Source organism: Trichosurus vulpecula, chromosome 6 (assembly GCF_011100635.1).
Source record: "Trichosurus vulpecula isolate mTriVul1 chromosome 6, mTriVul1.pri, whole genome shotgun sequence".
In the NCBI taxonomy this organism is placed as follows: Eukaryota; Metazoa; Chordata; class Mammalia; order Diprotodontia; family Phalangeridae; genus Trichosurus; species Trichosurus vulpecula.
This window is the reverse complement of record NC_050578.1, coordinates 70221219-70245503: the sequence shown is the minus strand read 5'-3', so window position 1 is coordinate 70245503 and position 24285 is coordinate 70221219. Positions and strand designations below refer to the sequence as shown.

Sequence of the window (24285 nt, the reverse complement as noted above, 5' to 3'; positions counted from 1 at the left end):
AGTATAAATTTGTTAAGAATTTATTGCTATTGCTAAACTATTGAATTACTTCACTCATACATATACGATTGAAAAGACTCAATACCAGAAAGGTGGAAAAGACAAAATTGATTTAAAACCTGCAAAACATTTTGGACGTATATAGATTAATGTAAGAAAGCCTTCAAGGACTTAAGTAACTGTCTTATTCAAACATCAACACTGGCTTATACAAACCCACAGAAGCCTTTTGTTCTCCACATAGATGCCAGCCTGGAATGTTTGGGAGCTGTCCTGTACTGAAAAGTGATCATCAAAGACCAATTGCATCCACCAGCAGAAGGTTTACTGACAGTGAGACTCATTACCCTATCCACAAACTTGAGTTCTTGGCTTTGAAGTGGGCTACCACTGAAAAGTTCTTGGAATAAAAAACTACAAATATGAACTGATTTATCTCTTGATTTATTTTGACCAGTGCCAAGTTGGATGCTACTTGCCAGAAATGGGTACCACCATTAGCAAATTATACTACAGGTTTAGGAAGATAAATGTGGATGCAGATTACTCGTCCATAATGTTACCAGACACTGGCGGTGTAATGGTACTGGAAGGTGGGAGAGCAATCTGTGACATCCAAGGAGTTAGAATGCAACCAAGTGGAAACACAGCTTAAGGCTTGGGATTTCCACCAGTTTGTCAAATGCATATGTAAACCTTTTTCTCATTGATTTAATCATCCTTGGTTCTCATTATCTCCAGATGACTAATGAACCAAGTGATACAAACCAAAGAGCCAGGAAATGATCCCAAAACCCTTAAGTTCTAGTTAGCAGAAGGCACCTTACTGCTAAGATAATGGCAGAAATTATAGTTGCAGAATGGAGTATCATATCAGACTGTGGCTGAGACTTACACAGAATGAGTAAGCAGCCAGTGCTACAGGGAGTTTACCCACCCAACTGCCATGCATATCTGAAATAATGAGTTTGGCTAGATCGAGAAGTACTCTAGGGCTAGTTAAAAAAAAAACCAAAACAACAGATTTTACTGACCCAATATGGTTACAGATGTCACCAAAAAGTGTGAAACTTGTGCTAGATGTGTACAAAGAAAACCATTAACAATTTATGCTTCATGTTTGGTGAATGTAATATATTACAGCAAGTCTTTGGAATTTGTATTGACTTTCTATATCTAGAAGAAGTTAGAAAAATATAATTTATTATTTGTGACTGAACATTTTAAAAAGTCTAGAACTACTCCTTACCATCCACAAGGAAACCAACAGCCTACACATTTCAACTGACTGTTATTAAACATTCTGGGGCCTCTCAAACCAGAACAAAAAGCTCACCGGATTCAAACATGTCACATCTAGTATATGCATACAATTCTGCCAGGAGGCTTTAAACCAAACTTGCTTATGTGTATCCAAAAACTGAAGACTTGCATTCTGGAACTTCAGATGAAGCAACTACTCAAAAGCAGAATATCTCTCATTTGAGTAAACAGCTGAAAAAGGCCTACCAAATACTCAGTACTCCTAAGGTGGACTCATTGAACACAGAGTTCTTCAGGAACACAGTTTGAGTGGCTGAAGCCTCTTTTCTCTATTTTATAGCATCAAGTAAGAACATAAGAATTTTTATTTTACTTAGTAAAATTAATTACAAATTTGGTCAGGTTATCCAGCTACAGATTCTGATCATGTTCAACATTATAGAAAAAGGAATGCATTAGATATAAGGTAATATACTACTTATATAAGTTTCTGAACTGGAAATTCATAATTATGTTGAAAAATCCATTATTTCAGGAAGAAATAAAATGTTATTCCACTTGAATGAACTTGATTAAGACAATGAAATAAAAAGGGTGTGAGCAAAAAAGGAGCAAATGTCTTGCATTAAGTGAGGATTTTTTTTCTTTTTAGGTTGAAATAGTGTTAAAAAACAAATTCTCTTTCTATAATTTGAATTACAATGGGTAATTATTCTAAATCAATTCAGAAAACAAGTAGCTATGCTGTCATTTACAAGTAAATCATTATACAAGTGAAGTCTGATAGTGAGAGAAACACAATTTATTTAGGTTGACTTTTTTTCAGAATACACAGTCATTTTACCCATAAATCTCAGAACCATCTACTACCTGGCAGAGGTACATTAAGTTTTTCCTAGTCACATTTAAAAACCAGAGCAAAATCCAGATATAATCATCATGTCCTCTGGAAACAATGCTTAACTGTTTGAACTTATATCTCTGGGGTCAGAGAAGCATGAAGGAGTAGAAAGAAAATGAGTTTTGGGGTTAGAAAACCTGAATTTGAATGTTAGCACTTTCATTTACTATGTGACCACGGATGAGTAATTTCTTTTCTCTTGTTCTTTCCTTCCTCATTTGTAAAATAATAATGATGAATCAGGTTGTTGAGAATGGTGGAAAGAATAGGAGTTTAGTGTTAAATCCAGAACCAGTGACCAGGAGTCAGAGGATTCAGGCATACTTCATTGGATAAGTCACTAAACCATCCTGGGCTGAATTTAGTTTGTCCATCCACTCAGTGAGGTGGGTAACACCAGATGGCTTCTGAGGACCCTTCTAGCTCTGGAACGATGACCCTTTGACTCTGGAGTCAGAGAATCTTGGATCGAATTTTGCCTCTGACGCTGTGTGACTGAGTAATCCACTGAAGTGCCTCTACCCGAGTCTGTTCCCTCAACTCAAAATAGACGTTGACTAGATGTTCTCTGGGGTCCCTGCCAGCTCTAGATCTATGACCTATGAGTTTATGACTAGATCATCTCTATTCTCCCTCCTAAATCTAAAATCCGAGGATTCTGAAGTTTTGTCTTTGACTGTCATTGTTCCCTGATAATCTGTTGCAATCTGGGAAATGGACATTCTTGATCTTCTTTATCTTTCCCATGTGGATGGTCAGGCCAGATTTCTCCAAATGCTTACAAATGTCTTCCAAAAGGCTCTGCAGTGACATCTTCAAAGAAGAGTTTCTAGAGCCCCTCCCCCAAATAACGAATCCTTCTTCACCTTGGCCGCCTTCTCCTCTCACACGGTGATGAATACATTTGGGGAGCATACATCTCCCTTCCTATGACTCAACACTTCATAGCTGGTTTAAATAACACTCACTTTAAGAAAGTGGTAACTTGAGGAAACATTTGGCCATCTATCCAACATATAATATAGCATTTGTCATAAATGTAGTGAAGAGCAGGGGTTGGTCCCTTCCTGCCCATGACTGATGTAATCATATAAAGTGAGGGACAGATAACAGAACTAATAAGGCATCAATATGCTAACGAAGTGCAAAGGTCTGTCTACACCCTGCAATAACTTTATGAAGTATGAAAGAGTTCTGTGATTGAACTGAAAGTGCAGCTGGCTAAAGAATGGGCATGACCTTGAAGGCCTTTCTAGAATCTAAGCCTCCTAAACCCTAAAGACAGTTCAAAAGTTTGAGAGAGCTTGAGACACAATTGAGATTCATCCGGCAAGGAGAAGACACATACTCTATGGAGATATAGACACACTGAGGAACAGAGTTCCATGTAGGAGGCAGCTTCTGGTAGCAAGAAAACAGCTGACTATATCGATTAAAGAGAGAACTAGCTGTGATAATTAATAATCAAACTATGGATATGAAGAGGTACAGACCAATAAGCCCAACTGTGGAGCCAAGACAATGTGCCTGGTGGAAAGGACTCAATAAGAAAAGATATTGGAGCCCTGTAGATATTAGGGCATGTTATCTCAGTCACATATGTTCCCTACATGTGGTCCTACCACCATTGTACTCTGAGTTTATGATCATTTATCCTATGGATGCTGTGTTTTGGGAAGAGGGCTTCCCAGGTTACTGAGGAAAGGGAAGTATGTAGAGGGATATTTTGTGGATACTAATCTTACTATGACTTTTGAGCAAATGCTTTTGCTTTGGAAAATAAATGTGTCTATCGGTAAAAAGTAAACTCACTAGGTGAGGCTTATAAGCAATAATTTCAGGAATACAGACACACCTACCCAAACTAGGTAATAGTTACCCCTCTGGGGACTTAAACCTATAACCTGTAAGTGCTGAATGGGGGAGGTAGCTTATAGGAGTTGTTACATAAGTAATCATAACACAATTCTATTATAATTATATATAAAATATACATTTTATATAACACATGTAATATAATATGATTTTAGAGAGGTAGTAGGTGACCTTGAAAGGTCTTAAAATGTCTATTCAAATTGTTAGGTTTTTTTTTTAAACATTAGAACCCAATGAAAAAAGTAAACAACCCAATTAAAATAATTATGAGGGCACCATCATAATGAGTCCAGTTAGTTGAGGTACTATGAATCCTGTTTTTCACAAGCACTTGCCCATGGCAGACAACATACAAAACAATTAATTATACACTGGGCCTGAGTACCTGAAGGAGAAGGTTGTCCTTTTACTACTCCATTTTTAGTCTTTTCTTCAGAATTCATTACTTCCTTATAGATCAGCTCTGCAAGAAATAATTGTCAGGGTAATTGCTTTTTGGTTCAGCTTCAGAGAAATTCATTATTCAACAACAAATGACACTTTGGTGTATGATGGAAGTAAAATTAAAATTGAACAGCATTTCTTTTTGTACTATTTTATCACTTTCTTCCTATACTTTACCAGCCCTGCTGAGCTTATTTATTCTGGCACATACCCTTACTATAAATATCTCTTTAAGAGTGATCAATCTTTGGCCTTTTTTTTCAACATTAACTCATTCACTCAATTCACTGAATTATTATTTATTGAGAGTCTATTATGTGCAAGGCACTTAACCTGGCGATTTGTGGTTAATATCAAGAATAAGCTATGATCCCTGACCTCAAGGAGCTTGGAGGAGGAAAATAAGACAAATACACTAATAATAATTTGTGATTTCTTCAATTCAAATACTTCCACTGCCAATATAAACTGAAACCCTTTCATATCCCCTCATTCTGAGTAAATCTTAATTTACATACATCCTCCATAGTTTCACATAAATATTCCACAGAGGACTTACCTAAGAAAATAATGCAAAGAAGAATGTTTAAATGTTGAGCCTTCAAAAGAAAAAAGAGATTACATATATCTAGAGTGTCAGGGAATATATCATGAAGATAGAAACATGTTATCTGACCCATAGAGGTTGTAGAGGATTGGATTAGATGCCATTTGAAGTCTTTTGGAATTCTGAGATTCTGTGTTCAGCAACTGCAGGGAGTAGATACTGGCACAGAGAGGAAAGGTATCTTCTTCTATGAAGAGAAAAGCCTTATAGTTTCAATATCCATGTGTCCTCCCAAACTCCGTCTCTGACCTCACCTTCTCTTTATCTCAGTCAACATATCTCCAGATGTCTACAGAACACCTCCATGTACATCTTGACAAAACTGGAAACAACAATTCCCAAAATGATACCAAATTTGCCCATTATTGGGATCATCACTTCTCTCTATTCCCTCTATCTAGTCTTGCCAATTCTACATTTCCATAATCAGCTGTTTGCAGACCATCTCATTTCTAATTTCTTCTAGTCCACCCTAAATTCATCTGCTAAGATAATCTTTCAAATAATAAAAGAACATTCTATTACTTTCCTGGGTGTTCTTCATTAGTAGGAGAAACAAAATGGGGGTCTCAGAGCTCAACGTTCAGCAACAAGTCTGGATGGACCAGCCTGGAGTCAGGCTTCATCAGCAACCTCTCACTTCTCAGCAATCTGACCAGCTAAAGAGACTTCTCCAAACTCTCTTTTGCCTCTGATGAGCAAACACCGATGAACAGTCCTGCCCATCAGACCCTACTTTCTTGAGAAGAAAAGATAAAGTGATCTCCCTTGGACCTGACAACATAACTTAAAAGGAGGCACGTAAACTCAGAAGAAAATTGGACGATGAGATGGAGTTCTCAGGCAAACCAATCCTGTACAGGCTTGCTTTCTATCGACTTCTCCTTTTTAGCAAATCTATCTATGAAAGAACCTGTATATATCTCATCAAATCAAATGTAAACTCTTCAACTTTTTCAGTTATATTCAACTGATCCATCATATCCATGAATCTGAATTTCTTCATATTCTTAAATAAGCTCCTAGGCAATAGTGTTTAAAAGAAAATGGGAGATACCTAAATTCTATGAACTTATAAGAACTCATAAGGTGCTTAACTCATTCTTGACTATATAGTCCTCAATCCATTAACCATTCCTACCAAATCAACAATGTTTGAAGTAGGTAATCAAAAAGTTTAGCTAAATTTTAAATTAAAATTTACTAATTCTTAATTTATGTGGGTTCTTTCCACAGACCACATTCTATTCAGACCCTAGATGCATTTTTTGTATTGACAGAAGTAGTTTTAATCTAAGATTTCTCCTCAAAATAAATTTCTCCACAACATATCACTTATGATTACATGTGCATATAAACTCCTCCATCTGGCATTTAACACTTTTTACAATCTGGCCCTTTCCTACCTTTTTTTTTAAATCCAGCATAAAGCATTTTATTTATAGCAATAATAAAACTTGAAACTCATGTGGTGGAGGTAGAGTGGGTGGTGGCACTTTCTTTCTCTTACCAAATCACCACATAGCCCTCCCTTACTCAAGTCAAAGTCAACTGCAAGTCATGTAATCATTTCCCTGATGTCATGTCCTCTTCAAAAAGGAAGGACAAACACAACAATAACAACAATGGACAGCAAAAGAAGAGTAGAATAAGTAAAAAGTAAAGTGAGGGTGAGGAAAGAAGTATCACCAGTAGATGAGTTTGGCATCAAAAATAGGAGATGTTGAAAGCTGTGATGACTACATCAGATTTTTGTTTATTTGTTTTCTATTTATTCATTTTGTAGAGAGCACAAGATCGGTTGTGATGATGACTGGACTTTAATTGTGTTGAAAATTTCTATAACAAGCACCTTCAATTTAACAACTAATTCAAGTTCTTACAACTTAGGTAGTTGTGGAGTTTTGATGGGTCCTGAAGACTGAAAAAGTTCTCCAAATCCATTAGAAACTCACAATATAGAAGAGAGAAAAAAGCCAGAAGATAGCATTCCATAGCCCAAATCCATGCTTTTTTACTAGCTGTACCCTTGCCTGGAATGTTGTCCTTCCTTGTCTCCAGTCCCTAGACTCCATCAAGACTCAGCTCAATCTTCTTAGAAGATCTACACCATATATACCTCATGTGTACCTAGTTGTTGGCATGTTATACCCTCCATTGCACTGTAAGCTCCTTGAGGGCAGCAACTTTTCCCTGCTTTGCATCCCCAGTCAGTACTTAGCACAGTGCCTGGAATAGAGTAGCAAATGCTTGTTAACTAACAACTGACTGATCATACCTGGCTTGCATTCCCTTGGCATCCCTACTTCAGAGAAACATGAGCTTCCTTCAAAGCTCAGGTCAAGCTCTGACCACTTCTAAAATAGCTTGTCTTTCTTTATCTATTTTTAGATTGTACCACCTAGTCAAATATAAGTTCCTTGAGGGGAGGGACTGTTATTTATTTCATCACAGTGCCTTGCATATAGTAGGTAATTAATAAATATTTGCTTCTTGTTGTATCTTGCTCTTCCCTGTAGAAGGGCAGCATTAACTTTAGAATGTAAGAACTGTTGAAGATTTAGAGAACATTAGATTGGATAGTATTAGACAATTTAAATGATAATTATTGTTACATCAAGTAGGAAATGTTTCAGTGTATTTTCTGAGTTTTTAGAGATGTCACATTCTGATTTTTAACAAAACAACAAAAAAAAAGACTTTTACTTTACTTTGTCAACATATTTACCTTTCCATTCTTCAATGGTATGTTCTCTTTCATCCAGCTGTTTATCATATATCTGTGGAGGAGGCTATAGAATAGAAACAAATATAAGTATTTTTCCTACTAACAACAATATGTACACATGACATAAAATAACAATATAGGAGGATTTTCCCATTTCTTTGCATACTTTGGTACAGAATAGAATGAATATAATATAGATATTGAATGCTTACTGGTCTATTCAGAACCTGGAATTTCACTTAGAGCACAGAGTCAAAGTGTAAGATATCTTAAAGATACAACAAAGATATACTTAATCCTGCTTTAGAGTAATTAGGTCAGTAAGAAAAATAAAAGAAATTGTGCTGGGAATCATCCCACAAGATTGAGATATTGGGGGTGAAGTAACAGACAGCCTTCTGTCTGGAGATTTTCCCCAAAGTGTAAGCTTAGGAAGAGTCCCTTTGATTCTTAATCCAACAAGAAATTGATTGAGTGACAAACTTGGTTCCTCATAGGAGCCCTTATTTAGTTTATTATTAGCCAATGGTCGTTAGGTGCTTAGTGTTGTGTTGTTGTTGTGTTTGTCCTTCATTTTCAAAGAGGACCATGGTATCAGAGAAATGATGACATGACTTGCAGTTGACTTTGATTTGAGTGAGGGAGGGCTGTGCAAGGTCACCAGCCTCACTTTCTCCTCCAGAGCCATCTGGGTCCAGTGACAAGATATTCATCAAGATGACTGGAGATGACCCAGGATGCAATGGGAGACCCTGACCCTTTTAGACTAAGGCCTTTTCATGTACTCATTTAGAGTGAGGTAACGCCCATTCAGTCAATAGGACTCTTCAAGAAATGAGTCAAGTTGTGTTAAATGTTAAATGGGAGACAATGAGACATAGTGGATAGGGAGTGGGCCTTCTTAGGAAGACCCACGTTCCCTTGAGTAAGTCAGTTGACTTCCCATTTCCCCAAACAACTGAAACTATAAGCCATAGAGGAGCTGCTGGTCTACATTGGTAGAATTTTTCTTCATGAAGAAAACGCCTCACCCAATGACAACAACACATATTGTGACACCCCCCCCCAAATAAAAATCTCAGAACTAGATATAATCTCAGATATTATTTTCAAAAGTATGACTACTGTATGAGGAGGAACTTGATGTTTTTCCTCAATATTGGAGGACCAAAATAATGTCTGACCAGTTTTTCAAGAATTACCCTTCTACAAATCTGAAATATATTTACCACTAAAAATAGTAAAGTGCTATTTACAAATTCACAGGACATTCAAATCTAGTCTTGACTGGCATGATGAGGTACTCATTTTGGACTGGACTCAAAGTAATATACTCAAGGTTATAAGAAATTTATAGAATTCATGGTTTGACAAAAACTACTGGGAAAACTGGAAAGTGGTCTGGCAGAAACCAGGCATAGACCAACATCTTATACCATTCACCAAGATAAACTCAAAATGGGCATGTGATTCAGAAATAAAGGTTGATATAAGCAAATTAGTGTAGCATATCTGGATAGGAGGACAGGGGAAGAATTCAAGACCAAGAAAGGGATAGAGAGTTTTATGGGAGGTAAAATGGAAAATTTTGATTATGTAAAGTTGAAAAGTTTTTGCATGAACAAAACCAATGCAGCTAAAATAAGAAGAGAAGCAAGAAACCAGGGAAATATCTTTGTGGTAAATTTCTCTGATAAAGGTCTTATTTCTCAAATGTGTAAAGAACTAAACCAAATTTATAAGAATAAGACCATTTCCTAATTTATAAATGGCCAAGGGATATGAAGAAGCAGTTTTCAGAGGAAGAAATCAAAGCTATCAATAGTCATATAAAAATGCTCTAAATCACTGGTAATTAGAGAAATGCAAATTAAAACAACGTTGAGGTATCACTTTATATTCACCAAATTAGCTAAGATGACAAAAAAGGAAAATGACAAATACTTGAGGAGATGTGGGAAAATAGGTACACTAGTGCATTGCTGGTAGAGCTATGTAAACTAGTCCAACCATTCTGGAAAGCTATTAAGTATGCATGTTAAAAACATAAAAATCTTATTAAAAACAAACCATTCCTTGATATTTTAAATCCTATCTAAAATCAGGAGCTGGAGTTATCTGGAACGGAGAAATGTTAGAAGCCTTTTTAGTAAGATCAAGCGCAAAACAAGGATGTTCATTGTGACCACTATTATTTGATATAGTTCTAGAAATTCTAGCTCTTTCAATGAGGCAAGATAAAGAAATAGCAGGACTAAGCATAGGTAAGAAGGAAGCAAAATTAATTAAGATCATTTCAATAAAGCAGCAGAATATAAAATAAGCCTCCCAAATCACCAGCAGCTCTATATATTATCAAGAAGCTCTAGGAGAAAAAGAAAGAAAAAATTCCATTCAAAACAACTACAGAATGTACAAAATATTGAGGAGTCCACCTATCAAGATACACTCAGAACTTAAATGAATACAATCACAAGCCACCATTTATAGATGTTTATGGAAATAGTAAAAGGCTTAAATAACTGAAATTATATTAATTCCTTGTGGTTGAGCCATGTTACTATAATAAAAATATCATAAAAACCTAAATGAATTTACAAATTTTAGTACTGTACCAAACTATCAAAGGATTACTTTATAGAACTAGACAAAAGAATAAAAATTAATCAGAAGGAACAAAAGGTCAAGAATGTCGACTGAATTCGTAAAAACAAGATTGGGAGGAAGTGGACCTAGCAGCACCAAATCCCAAACTACACCTCAAAGTAAGAATCACCTAAAATATTTGTTAGTGGTTTAACAACAGAACAGATTCAGTATACAAAACCCAGAAGCAATTGAACATAGCAGCATACTGTGTGATAAATCAAAAGATACATGCTACTGAGAGTAAGGACTCACTATTTGATAAAATTCTAGGGAAACTGGAATGCAATCTGGAAGAAATTAGACTTAGGTTATTATCTCATGCTATTTAACAAAATGTTTCAGGTGGATACTTGAGCTAGATATTAAAAGTCTCATCATAAATTAGCAAAGAAGGGAAGGAGGCACCTTTCACAATTGTGTATAGAGCAGTTGTTAACTAAAGTGATAAAGATGATCATAAAAGTTAAAATTGATAATTTTATTTCATACCTAAATAACTTATACCATTTCAAATCCATTTTATCAGTTTTTTTCTTAAAAGTTATTTTAATGTCCTCTTTTTATATGGGACCAGAGAACATATGGTTTCAAATTTATTTTCGATTTTAAGATGGTCTGTTTCTGCCTACGTAAGGACAGGTTCTGCTGCAAGTGTTTATTAGACATGTTGTTAAATCAGGGAAATGTATTCTTTACCAGAATAAATTTATAAAAATACAAGAGGAAGTAACACTGGGATAGGATAAAGCCCATCCATTTGTTCCTTCAGCAGGGTCGTTTCTTTCAGTATACCTACTACTGGAACAAGCACCTATAATTAAAAAAAACACATTCACATCTTCTAGTATATCCATTTGGAAAGTAATTTCTCCTGGTCTAATGCACAAAAGACATTGGCTACCATCTTGGTCATGTTGCTACCACGAGACGACTGCCACCTCTCCCTTCTCTCTCCTTGTTTTCCTTGAGAGTCTCCAAACTCTCAAGCTTCTGCCTGCACCCCATCCTGCCTCTCATCTCACGACTGATTGTGTGAATTTCCTCTCTTACTAAATTGGGAAGAGCTATAAATCCCAGGGGGTTTGTGGTCAGCCAACCTCTTGTTGAATACACACATGCACACACACAAACATATGTACATATATTTTTACATAGCTGTGTTAATTAGAAAAGCTTTTATCCTCTTTTTAGGACCTTTGTGTATTAGTTGCAAAAAAATATCTTTCTTAAAATTATTTTATTTGGAGAGGGAATAGCAGGGCAATTGGGGTTAAGTGACTTGCCCAAGGTCACACACCTAGGAAGTATGTCAAGTGTCTGAGGTCAGATTTGAACTCAGGTACTCCTGACTCCAGGGCCGGTGCTCTACTCACTACACCACCTAGCTGCCCCTAAAATAAAGCTCCTTTGAACACCCAGGTCATATGCATTTTGCCTCCTTTCTAAAAGCAGGTCTGCTACACAATTAATCACTCATGAGGAGAAGCATTTGGTGCCAAATGAAGGAAATGAAATGAGTAGGGAAAATGGATTTCTTCCTCATTTCCAAAGTCTTCAAACACAGGGAACCTTCATTCCGCTGCTATAGTGAGTAGAGCTAACTTATTCAACTACTAGTATCGGTCCTTGCTGTCCTGTTTACAAAATCCTTCCTATGGAACTATATATGCCCCCTGTAACATAGATTTGCTCAAAGGCATATAACCAACTGACATTAGGCCAAGTTTAGCTTCTAGAATGAACTGACACCATTCAATATCATCCATGAGTGTTGAGAGAAATAGTTAAATATATTGCTGAAAACAGTGATATTCAGCTGACTGTGATATTCAAGCTAATTTAAATGGAAAAAAAATTCCTCCCCTCTTCCCCTCATACCTGCAACAAAGTAAGGTATCACTTGGATACGGTTTCCTGGCAACAGCAACATTATAACGGGGGTTATAATGCACCAATGTTAGGACTTATTGGTGCAGTTGTCAGGTGTACTTTTAAATGAAATGGTAACAAAGTAACCAATTCTACGTGTTGTTTTCTCCCCTGATAAGATAGCAGCAGAAATGATATAATTGGCTTAAATATATATAGGAAGCGACTAGAGATTTTGTACACTATGTTTCTTAGAATAAGGAACATTCTACTTCAAAAAAACATGACATGAGGAACACAGAGAACATAAAACAACTTGAGAGTTAGAGATAATAAAATATTAACTGGATTAAAGAAATAGGGAGAAAATCTAGTTTGTTTCATTTGGTCTGTGGTTACTTTCTAATTTTCACAGCTTGGTAAAACATGGCTATGTTCATCCATAGATGAGAAAAGAAAAAGCTATGCCTTACCGCCTCTACTTCTGCAGGATCGTACCAGACGTTGATGTATGGATGCTGCAAGGCATCATCCACTGATATCCTTTTGGCTGGATCAATCACTAGCATTTTTGACAAAAGGTCCCTGGCTTGGCTGGCTGAAATTACAAAAAAAGCAAAATTCTAAGTGATTGGGTGGAGAGAAGGTAGTGCAAGAGGAAAGAGAAATAATATTTATTGGTGTGGACCAAATATAAATCTTCATTTCAAACACCAATTCATTTTTGACCTTCTCGAAAACAAAATGAATTTTCTATTTGCATATATCTCCAAGGTTTGTTTTATTCAGGAGTCTGGAGGACTAACATACCATGAGACTTCCCTCCTTTGATATTATAAATCATAATAAATCTTGGAACACTGAGATTCATCTAGTTCAGGTTTTCATTTGTTGACATGTGCGTACTCTTAGATATATATGGATTAAGAGTTCTATTTCAGTTATATAGCTTTGCTAAGGGCCAATTCTGGCCAACTCAGCTACTGATGCAAAGATAGTAGAAATGTCCTCTTTTTTTCTTTTGTTAATAGGAATAGTGAAGTTAATCATAGGAAGATAACTAACATATCTTGAGTCTATGAAAATCATTATTCTAAAATCAGTTGATTCTGTGAAAAAATCAGTATCATTTACTAACTTTGTGATTATAAGTGATACATTATATAATTATGATTATAAGTAATAAAATTACTTTTAATAGCATGATGAGAAAATTATCATTGGTTTTAATCCTTTTGTAAAAATACAAATATCTTTTTGTCCACTGGAGGGCATTTGGTATTTCCATTTTACTTATCGGGAAAGAGAGGTGGATGGGTTAAATGGTATGACCTGGGCCATGAGCTAGCTAATAAAAGCCAGAGATTCCAGTCTGAAAATAAATTATTCCCACTCCTTTTTGGGGTAACACAAGATCACAGATTTATACCTAGAAGGGACCTCTTAAACACTCTAGTCCAATCTCCTCATTTTAAAGATGAAAAAAAAAATATGATTCCCAGAGAGTTAATGAGACTTTTCCAAGATCGCAGAGGTTAGTGACATCCAAGAGTGAGAAGGAGGTCTGAACCCACGTCCCCTAACCCCAGAACTGCTCTTTCCATTGGGCTGTATTGCCTCTAACCCTTTATCTTTCATTCACTCCCTTTCTTTGGAAAACTCTACAGTTAAGTTAACATTAAATTTAAAATATTATTTTGTGAAGTACACTACTAAAACAAAAGAACATAATGAAGAAAAGAAATGTAGGCATAAAGCACAATGCTAGTTACCAGAGTATCTAGATCAGAGGTATCCAACTTGCTGCCCAAGGATCAGCCCAGAGCAGATTGAAATATAGGAAATGTTTAACAGAATAAATAAAAAAACAGTATAACATAGATAATGTAAATTTGTGGTTTTCCAAGTCAACACAGGGCTGTAGGGATCTGTTTCCATATGAGTTTGACACCACTTGGAGGCAGTATTGAAATACATTTGGCTTTTGCATAGTGGAATATATTATAAAGAAGACAAATTTTCAAGGAAAGAAAGCAAAATCTTCCAATTAAAACAAATAAAAAGACATTGCACTGTTTATTTTATTTAATAAAAAATCTCTACCTAAGAAGAAAAAGAAAGTTGGTGCTTTTGAATTGATGAATTAACATTAGAGATTACTTACAAAAAGGGGATAAAGAAGATTTTATTGTTCTACTAATCTATTAATATTGGAAAAAACATCATTGTGACTGAGAAATTCAAATGTTTTTGCTCCTCTCTTAAGTCCAACCAAAATGCCATCTCCTTTTTAAAAACATCGTTGCTTCTCCCTATTGGTAATGACTTTGCCCTTTCTCTTGTATCCTGGACTGAATACAGTATTTTGTTGTTGTATTTCTCTAACACATATATCATGTATTATTGTGTATTACGTGTGTGTGTGTGTGTGTATGTGTGTGTGTGTGTGTGTGACTGTCACCTCTAGGATGTTGGGGACCAAGTCTTAGATAAAATATCAATCTCCCTTAGGACCTAGTACTACACTATGTACACAGTGGGTCCTTTATACATGTTTGCTTTTAATTAATTCATGATCATAGGACTTAGAACTGGAAAAAAACTTTAGAGATAATCTAATCCAACCTCCTTATTTTACAGATAAGGAAAGTAAAGACTAAAGGACAGAGGTGTTACATATGTCACAAGTTTCCCAATCATTAAAATCTAAAAATCTTTCTCACAGCACCCTAACAATCAAGTGGACCATGACTGCAATATCTACTTTTAATAGGTTCTAGAATGTTTTCGACTACAAACTAACATGATGCTATCTTTTTTCCTGCCTTTTCCCTTCTATGTTTATTATCATTAGAATATTTCCACCCCCTCAGATATAGAATATTAAAAGCAGAAACTACAATATCTATCAGATTTAGAGCCATTCTGAAAAATATCCTGGAAAAAGATAAAAGGAAATAGAATATGCCCTTTGAAAAATATGTCTAATATTGGATTTCTTGTATTTGCTGCTTCAATAGTTTAGCTGGTTTTAAACTTTTTTCCTAAATAAAGTTTGCTATGGGGGGAAACAAATGGTGTCATCATCAAATCTAGGGTACTGGCTCATAGCCACGTAAGTCAAATTCAATTATTTCATTTAATACAGTATTTCTCTGACTTTTAATAGAAGCAGGTGAATCCCCTTAAAAACTGAAACTGGGAATTTTGTTCAGGTAGTTAATATTCTCAGGAGGAGACTTGATGCTAATGGATTTCAGCATAATTTCATGCAGTAAGAATTCGCCGTTAAAAGGCAAAACTATATTTTTGGTTGCCATTAGTTTGCTCTTGAAATTGAAATTTTATTAAATACTTTCATTCACATGTAGTTCTAATAGTCTAAAACTATACAACTGAGATAAACTCACAGATATTCCAGTACGTTAAAAACTCAAAAGATTGGAAAGCTTCTCAAGCTGAAAAATCTTATTGGAAAGCTTTTCCCCTGTGTGAATGTGTGAGTGTAAATGTATTTCTCTCTCTCTCTCTCTCTCTCTCTCTCACGCACACACACAGCAAGGACCAGATGGTCAAGATTACCTGGATTCAAATTCCACCTCTTAAAGATGTAGGACTACTGTGGGCTAGTCACTTACACCTTTAAATGTCACTTTCCTTGAAGGGAACAATGCTAAGCTTTGCAACTTTATTATACAAATGTCAGTCATCACAAAAGAGAGAGGGAGGGAAAGCATGAGCTCAGAGGCAGACAAAAAGAACACTTATTGATTCTGTAAAGGCTTATTTTTCCCTCCTAACATGTTAGATATTCTGAATATCAAATAAAAGAGGTAATTTTATTTCATGTCACTTAGAATTTATTTCCCTTCTATCATGCATGCCCCAAAGATGATGCTCATTGCCCCACCCCCTACATGGAAAATTTAAAAAAAGGCTACTCCAACCAAGAGCTGGTCATTAATTCCATCTTGTCGAACTTTTCCTCCACACTATGCGACAAAGCACCTTTGCTTAACATACCTTTAAGTTTATTGTGCTCGGAGTCAGCAGGGAAAAGGGAATCTGGAAAGAGCTTGGGGAAAGTCAGCCCTGCATACTTGGGCCGATTCTCCACGTAGTTTCTTACTGTGGGTTGCAATTTCTTCATGAATTCTGGGCAAGGCGTTCCTAGTTGCTCGATTACTTTGTTCCATTGATCGATATCTGAGGATCAAACAGTTAAGGGAAAAAGAAGTATACTCCACTAGCTACTGCTATCTCACAATGCGACTAATTATTTCTCGAGATCCAGGAATTTTCAAGCAATGAATTCCTATGGAAATTTTAATCTCCGATGACAATTATCTCTTGGACTCTACCCTGATGACTGGATTAAACATTTCAAATTTCCCTCCCTCACCCCAAAAACAAAATACCATGCATGCAAAGGATAGCTCTGTTACTACGGGGTAATGTAATCAGACACCTGGAGAATGGTTTTCATATTAGTATTCTTTCATTCCTCGCAAATTTGGTATTTATTTATTAATGGATGATATATGGTATAGTGGCCTAGAATCTGGGAGGATCTGGGTTCACTTTCGACCTCTGATGCATACTGACTGTGTGGTTCTGGGTAAATCATTTAACCTCTCCAAATTCTAGAAACTCTCTAAGTGCAGGAGAAATTGTCCATTTGCTTAGGCAAAGGGAGTTTCCTCATGTGAGAGTTCCTGAAGCTTGCAGCACAGTGTCTAGCATGCAGCAGGCGCTATATAAATGCTTATTTCCTCTGTCCCCCATATGAACAAAATCACAGGTCTGGTCCCTATCTTATCTACGTACATATCCTATCCAAGAATATAAGCTCTTCGGGAGATCAATCCCTGCCATTTTTGTTTATTTTCATATCCCCAGTGACTAGTGTAGTTCCTTCCGCATAGAACTATTTAATCAGAGTTAAATTAATTACTTTTTTCCTAGTGGAAAAACTGACTTAGAAGGAGAAATGGCATATGAATGGTAGTCACATAACCGGCAGATTTAGAACCCAGGGATGAGCATGTTTTTCCATTAAGAATCCACAATTATTATGTTTAAGACAGGAAGTTTTGTTTTAAATATTACTTTTCCCATGTTTGGCATAAATTGCCTTTCCCCTTCTCTGCACTCTATAAAACTAAAATAATTTCATTTTCATGTTTTCCTATGACATACTCTATGTGTGACTTGTATCACTCCATGGACATGAATTCAGATTTGGCTGCATCTACAGCATCAATTTGGATATTGACTGTGAAACATCAGGAAATGCGTGCTTTGCTAAAAATCGAGGGAAGCTGCTATAAACCAAAAGAGGTGAGGGGTCCCTATCAAGGCAATTGTTCTATATTTCACATGATTGATTATAACACTGAGTTAATTAACTTGGTATCAAGGATACCACAAGGATATTAAATTCGACTATGGTTCAATCTGTCATCTTGAAAGAAAATGGAATCAGTTAATTTTTTAAACATCTATTGATCTTGAGAGGTAATATGACAATAGTATACAACAAGACCTGGGTTTAACTCCTACCTTAGAGGCATGGAGGTTGTATGGCCCAGTCATTTAGTCTCTCATCTGTTCTGGGCAATTCTCCAATAGTGCAGAGAACGTGAGGATTCATTCCTACACTGAAGACATCAAAAGGAGTCCTCCTCACACACTCCACACTCTACTTGTTGTGCGTTGTCTACTGATGCCAACCTTCATCTCAATACCTTTGCTTGGTTGTCCTCCATGCCTCGATTTAACAGCATTTCTTAAACTGCAGGTCACAACCCCATATGGGGTCGTGAAAAATTTGGCAACAATAAAAGTTTTCTGGATATCCAATGACCAAAAAGAAATTCAAAATCAAAAGCGTAACGAATCCAAGGTGTTTCTGGTGCCACTTGCCCATGATAAATCCCACAACTTCACAGCAGTCTTGGTTCTGAACACAAAGCACGCTTGCTTTGCACTACCCATGCCCTTGGGCCACGCAATGCCAACTAACACTGCCTAAAAGCGAAAAGGGGTCAACAGAAAAAAGTTTAAGAAGCCCTGGCCTAGAACATGCTCCACACCTTTCTTCCTTTTTATTCTTTCTACTTACTTCCTCTTAGTTCCTTTTCCCCTCCATCTTCAGTTTCCCTGGCTTCCTTCATGATACAACTCGAATTCTGCCCTCCGTAAAAGGCCTTTCCTCTTCCTCCCCTCCAGTTGCTGGTGCCTTCTCCTTTAAAATGAACTTCCATCTAACATATATATGCATGTATATACACACATATGTGTATATATGCATGTATATACACACATATGTGTATATATGCATGTATATACACACATATGTGTATATATACACATATATATAATCTTACACATAGCTATTTATTTTTCTCTAATAAGCAATAGCTTAAATTTCTAAAATCTTTGTATTTGGAGGAAAAGAACCCACTTCCTAATGATAAAAATGCATTATACTATAAATATCTTTCCAAAACTCAACACCACTTCTATGTAATATTATCTGTAGAATCTTTCCAAATTCACAAGGCAAGAATCTACAAATACGCACAAACCCAAAACAATATCATGGACTTAATGAAATGGGACGTGAAAAAAATTTTTATTGTCAAATAGCAATAATCCAGTTGAATGCATCTCTAAATTATTTTGCATAGAAAAACTATCCTTTCATCTTCCAGTTTGGTCTTTCTATGCTAGCTGCATTCAGAAATCCAACGTAGAGTAGTTATCACTTTTGTTTTCATTGCTACAAAGGTAGGGCACTAGAATTTACCATTCAGAGCACAGATAACTATGCTATGAATAATAATTTTCCCCATTTAATTTATTAAACTCAATATACATCTGAATTTTAAATTGCTCAATTTAAAAGCCTGCAACATAATTACAGCTACTTTTCTACATCCACAAGAATATAAGAATCTGAAATTAAGTTTGGAAATCATGAGAAAGCTCAAAACTAACTACAGCTTCATGAAGAATTAAGCATCTCTCCAAGTGGAATTCACAGTCTTTTTTGTTTAAACAAGCATTTATTAAGGCACTGCTCTAAATGTTTTACAAACATTATTTCATTTCACACTCACAACAACCCTGGAAGGTAGGTGCTATTGTTAACCTCATTTTACAGAGGAGGAATCTGAGACAGTCAAAGGTTAATTGACTTGCCCAGGTCCCACAGCTTGTAAGTATCTGGGGCTGGATTTGAACTCAGGTCTTCCTCGCTCTGTGTCCAGTACTCTATACAATACACTACCAAGATACTTCTACAGGCATGGCACACTTCCTACCTTCCTCTTATCTCAATGAGGTTTAAAACTTCCTTACATTTTCTGCAACACTTTCTGAAATCCTGGGCTTTCCTTTGGGCCAGTACTGGAGATTCTGATAGCTGGCAAAGATGAGGACCTTGTATATTCCCTGTTTAAGTAAAAAATCACTATCTACCTAGTTATTGACATGTTATATCCCCAAGACTTAGCACATAGTAGACACATATATGTTTATTGACTGACTGACCATCCCTAACTGTGTGTAAGATGTCAATAACATTTCATACAGTGATAGAAATGACAGTTGTATGATTCGTCTGGGTCTTCATATCATTCAAGTAAAGTACAAGTTTAATAGGAATTTTCTTGAGATGTGTTTTAGAAACTCAGAAATTCAAAGCATTTGCTGTTTTTCATCCTCTTGAAGCAAAAACCAATTTACAGTCCCATCAATCATTTTGGAGCAGCTAGGTCATGCAAGTGGATAGAGCTCTGACCTTGGAGACAGAAATACCTGAGTTCAAATCTGGCCTTGGACACTTACTAGCTATGTAACTCTGGGCAAGTCACTTAACCCTGTTTGCCTCAGTTTCCTCATTTGTAAAATGAGCTTGAGAAGGAAATGGCAAACCACTCCAGTATCTTTGTCAAGAAAACCCCAAATGGAGTCACTAAGAGTGAGACATGACTGAAATGACCGAACAAATCAATCATTTCTCTAACCCATCAGGAGATAATAATGAAAAAAAGAACAATACTGTAAAGGCAAACAACATTGAACTCAAAACTCTTATCAATGCAGCGATTGATTTTCACTTCAGAGAGCTGATGGCATACAATCCCCATCTCCTCAGGCAGAAAGTGGACTCTAGGTTCAGGATGAGGCACACATTTTCAGACATTGATAGCGTGTTGATTTGTTTTGCTTAACAGAACTTAATTGTTATAAAACTGGGTTGTCTACTGGAACGTGTTAGGAAGTCATTTGGAAGTTACGATGATGCAAAAAAAATATCATTTATTAACTTTTTAAAAGAAAGAAATATCTAGTTGATGTATCCCTGGAGAGCAATTTAAAATCTGGTGTACCTCACCACCAGCTTTGTGAATTTTAAGAATAGTATTCTACAAAACTGAATACATCACCCAAAGATCTACATTGGAGAGGGTATATTTGAAAGGTACGCAATAAATTATTAACATCTCCCTCAAGGAAATAATTTTTAAAATATTATGTGCTTCCTAAAGAATGGAAATTTCAACAGAAAAGTTCTAGGTGCAAAGCTTGGTAAGGAACACGATATTCAGGTTGTTTGTTAAGTAAAGCAGCAATGGTCTACTCAAGTGGTTGGTGGCAGTCCTGAGCATTGTTCAGAAAAGGACTACTAGATACTGAAATGATTCAACTGAACAAGATTTGTCATCCCTGGCAAATGACAAGACAGACTTTATTCACTGAAAATACAAATTTAAAGCATAGCAAAAAGTAATAATACATGGGGCAAATCTTAAACCTTTTTATTATGTAATAGCTTAGATACTTTCCTACTAAAAATGAAAGCCAAATTAGCACAATTTCTTTCTAGATTATGGATAATTTGACAGTGCTAAACTAGGGTAAAAAGAAATTAGTAACTCAGTTTTTAACTGGTAAGAATGCAGAAAAATTGTCAAAAACTGAAATGTAAAAGTAGGAAAGGATGCAATACTTTTCTTGAAAGGAGTAATAATAACCGAAGGAAAAAACTAGACAGCTCATGTTTAATGAAAACTAGCTTAAAGTTATGCATAATAATTCCTTAGAAGTCAGGTCTAATGTAAATCCCACCTGTATAATATGGGAGAGACAAAAAGTATCCTTATGAAAGGAAGAGCACTACGTGTTATGTGTCTTAGAAACATATAGATGGGTTAGCATAGAAACTTCTAAGTTGATTAAATATAATTCACATGAAGAACTCTTCCTTCTTTTAGCAACCTAGATAATACAAAAAGATGCACTTCTTGAATAGTCAACTATGTCCTATGAAACATTCAATTTTGCATCAAGAAAGCTCTGCAGCATAAAGGTAACAATTCATCATTTACTATTACAGGATACTTGACTTCAAACCAAAAATGAGGACTAAGTAGTTATATGACTTATAGTTACATCATCACTTATTAAGTTTGCCTTGCTATATATCCAACATGGTCATTGTTTGCCATGCTATATGTGTGTGTGTGTGTGTGTGTGTGTGTGTGTGTATCAAACATGGCCATCAAACCTACCATTAATAACTACTTTTAAAAAATCATAAATGCACTTTTGTTAACTTAGCACCATAGTGCAATAAGGTTTAAGGATAATTTTTTTATTGTTGTAAAGTGAGCTGAGCAAGTAATAAAAACTGTACACTTTATTCCCCATTAAAAATGCATATTTTCATCAAAAATTATAATGCATCTTGTTTTGCAACTAAACACTTATAGTAATTTTCATCATGGACTCAATATTCCTAAAGTCCTGAAGATATTAGAGGAAAAAATGAAGCAATTAAAAACAGAGATAATGCAATCACCTAAAGGTATGAAAATGTAAGGTGGAATAAATGAAAGTTAACATTGACATTTAAAATTTAAAATATATCATAACTTCTTCGGGTGACTTCTTGGATGACACAAATCAGAAAAAAAAGCAAAATGTTTTCAAAGGAAATTTTGAGTGCCCATATTGCAAATAGTCCTCATAGGATAGTAGATTTAAAGCTAAATCTAATGATTTAAGAAAACAGATGAATGTTCAACAAGAGGCATTTGAGGAATTCCTGACCCAAAAAAGGATACCAAAAGCAAGACAAAGCAGAGTAGGGGACTTCTGTGTATCATAAACGACAGAAACATAAGAATGGTAAATGTGCACAATTATCAAAGAAAAATAAGTAATTAAATAAATTTCTTAATCTTTAAAGGTTATTTTTATTTAAAGGGAAAATTTAACTGGGACAAAAGCAGCGACGACAACAACAAAGGACTTTAAAGAAGCACACAAGGGAATAAAGATAAAAGTGGAATTTTTAAAAATAGAAGTGAGGATGAAGGAGTGCAAGTAAAGACCTAAACTATTACTAAATAGCATGTATATATAGCACCTGAGGGTTTGCAAAGCACTTTAAAAATATTATCTAATTTTGTCCTCACAACCCTTGGAGATAAACATTATTCTTATCCTCATTCTACAGATAAAGAAATTGAGACAGAGAGAGGTCAAGTGATTTGCCCAGTGTCACACAGCTAGTAAATGTCTGATGTGGTATTTATCATTTGTCAAAGGTCTGAAGGCATGGTGACACAATAATAGTAGAACATGCTATTGTTCTTCTAGAGCTGAAAAAAATAATCAAAATAAATGAAATAGAAAATTGAGAATTTGACAAATTGGTGGAGAAATTAGAGCTAAATGACTATCACCTTCTGAATAGAATCATTAAAGCATGTATTTATTCCTCAGCACCAAATTTTATATACATATACACATATATAATATATTAAGGCACAAACAAATTTTAAATAAATGTAAAAAAGGGGGAATATATAACAAAATCTTTCATAGATCATAGCACAATGAAAACATTGAATGATACAGAAAACACACTAGGCCAAACTGGACTTAATAATAAAATAGTAAATAATTAACAGGTCAAAGAACAAATCATATAAACAATCAATATGTGAAAGACAATGCTAATGACGAGAAAGCCTACCAAAATGTCTGTGATGCAGCAAAAGCAGTTTTCAGGGGAAAAATTCCTAAAACATAAATTAACAAAATAGAAAAAGATAGAATTAATAAACTATATACAATTTTAAATATCATAAATCCAACATATAAAGAAAACCAAAATAAAAGACTAATAAAATTGATAAAATTTAGGATATAATTTTATCCCAAATATAATATAAATTAGCCAAATATATAATATCCTATATGTTATAATGTATACTATAATTATGTAATAAATATGAAATATCAAAAACATGAATAAGTGAAAAAAATCAAATTATTAAAATTAAAAACAAGCAGGATGAAACCACAGAAAACCCAGGAAAAAGGAAAATAATTTTCAAAACCTACTATGCACAGTTACAGACCAACAAAACTAACGATTCAAAAAATGAATTATCTAAAAATATAAAATACTCAAATTAAAGAACACCAAATATGAGGAGGTAATGGAATAATCTAGACAAAAAGAATCAGAAATAAATTAATAACCTAATATTCCATAAACCCTAAAATATAAATTACTTAGAAAAGATTTTCTATATGACAAGAATTGCTAGGAAAACTGGAAATCAATCTAGCAGAAGTTATATTTGGAACATCTTACACAATAAACCACCATAAATTCAAAAATGGAAATGTGTCTTGATCATCAAACCACAAAAAAATTACAAGTTAGAAAGCAAACAATCATATCCCTTTCACAACTATGGGTAAGGACAAATGTTTAACCAAAAGGAGATAGAAGTAAAATACAAGAAACAATTTCAAGAATATGAAATGGAAAAACTTTTGGAATGACAAAATTAATGCAATTAGGATAAGAAATTATATAGCTGACCAGGGGAAAAAAATCACCAAATATCTCTGATAAGA

General features: G+C 35.1%; 1 protein-coding gene across 4 annotated transcripts in view; it reads right to left on the bottom strand.

The window, feature by feature from the left end:
- Positions 1–24285, bottom strand: part of MAPK10 (mitogen-activated protein kinase 10) — a 72914-nt gene that overhangs the window by 7845 nt on the left and 40784 nt on the right. For all 4 annotated transcript variants that reach the window (XM_036762422.1, XM_036762424.1, XM_036762426.1 and 1 more), the window contains exons 8-11: positions 16360–16542; positions 12810–12934; positions 7819–7882; positions 4425–4502 (exon numbers count right to left, since the gene is read on the bottom strand). In XM_036762422.1, the coding sequence (XP_036618317.1) occupies positions 4425–4502; positions 7819–7882; positions 12810–12934; positions 16360–16542 (450 nt within the window). The remainder of the gene's footprint in view (positions 1–4424; positions 4503–7818; positions 7883–12809; positions 12935–16359; positions 16543–24285) is intronic.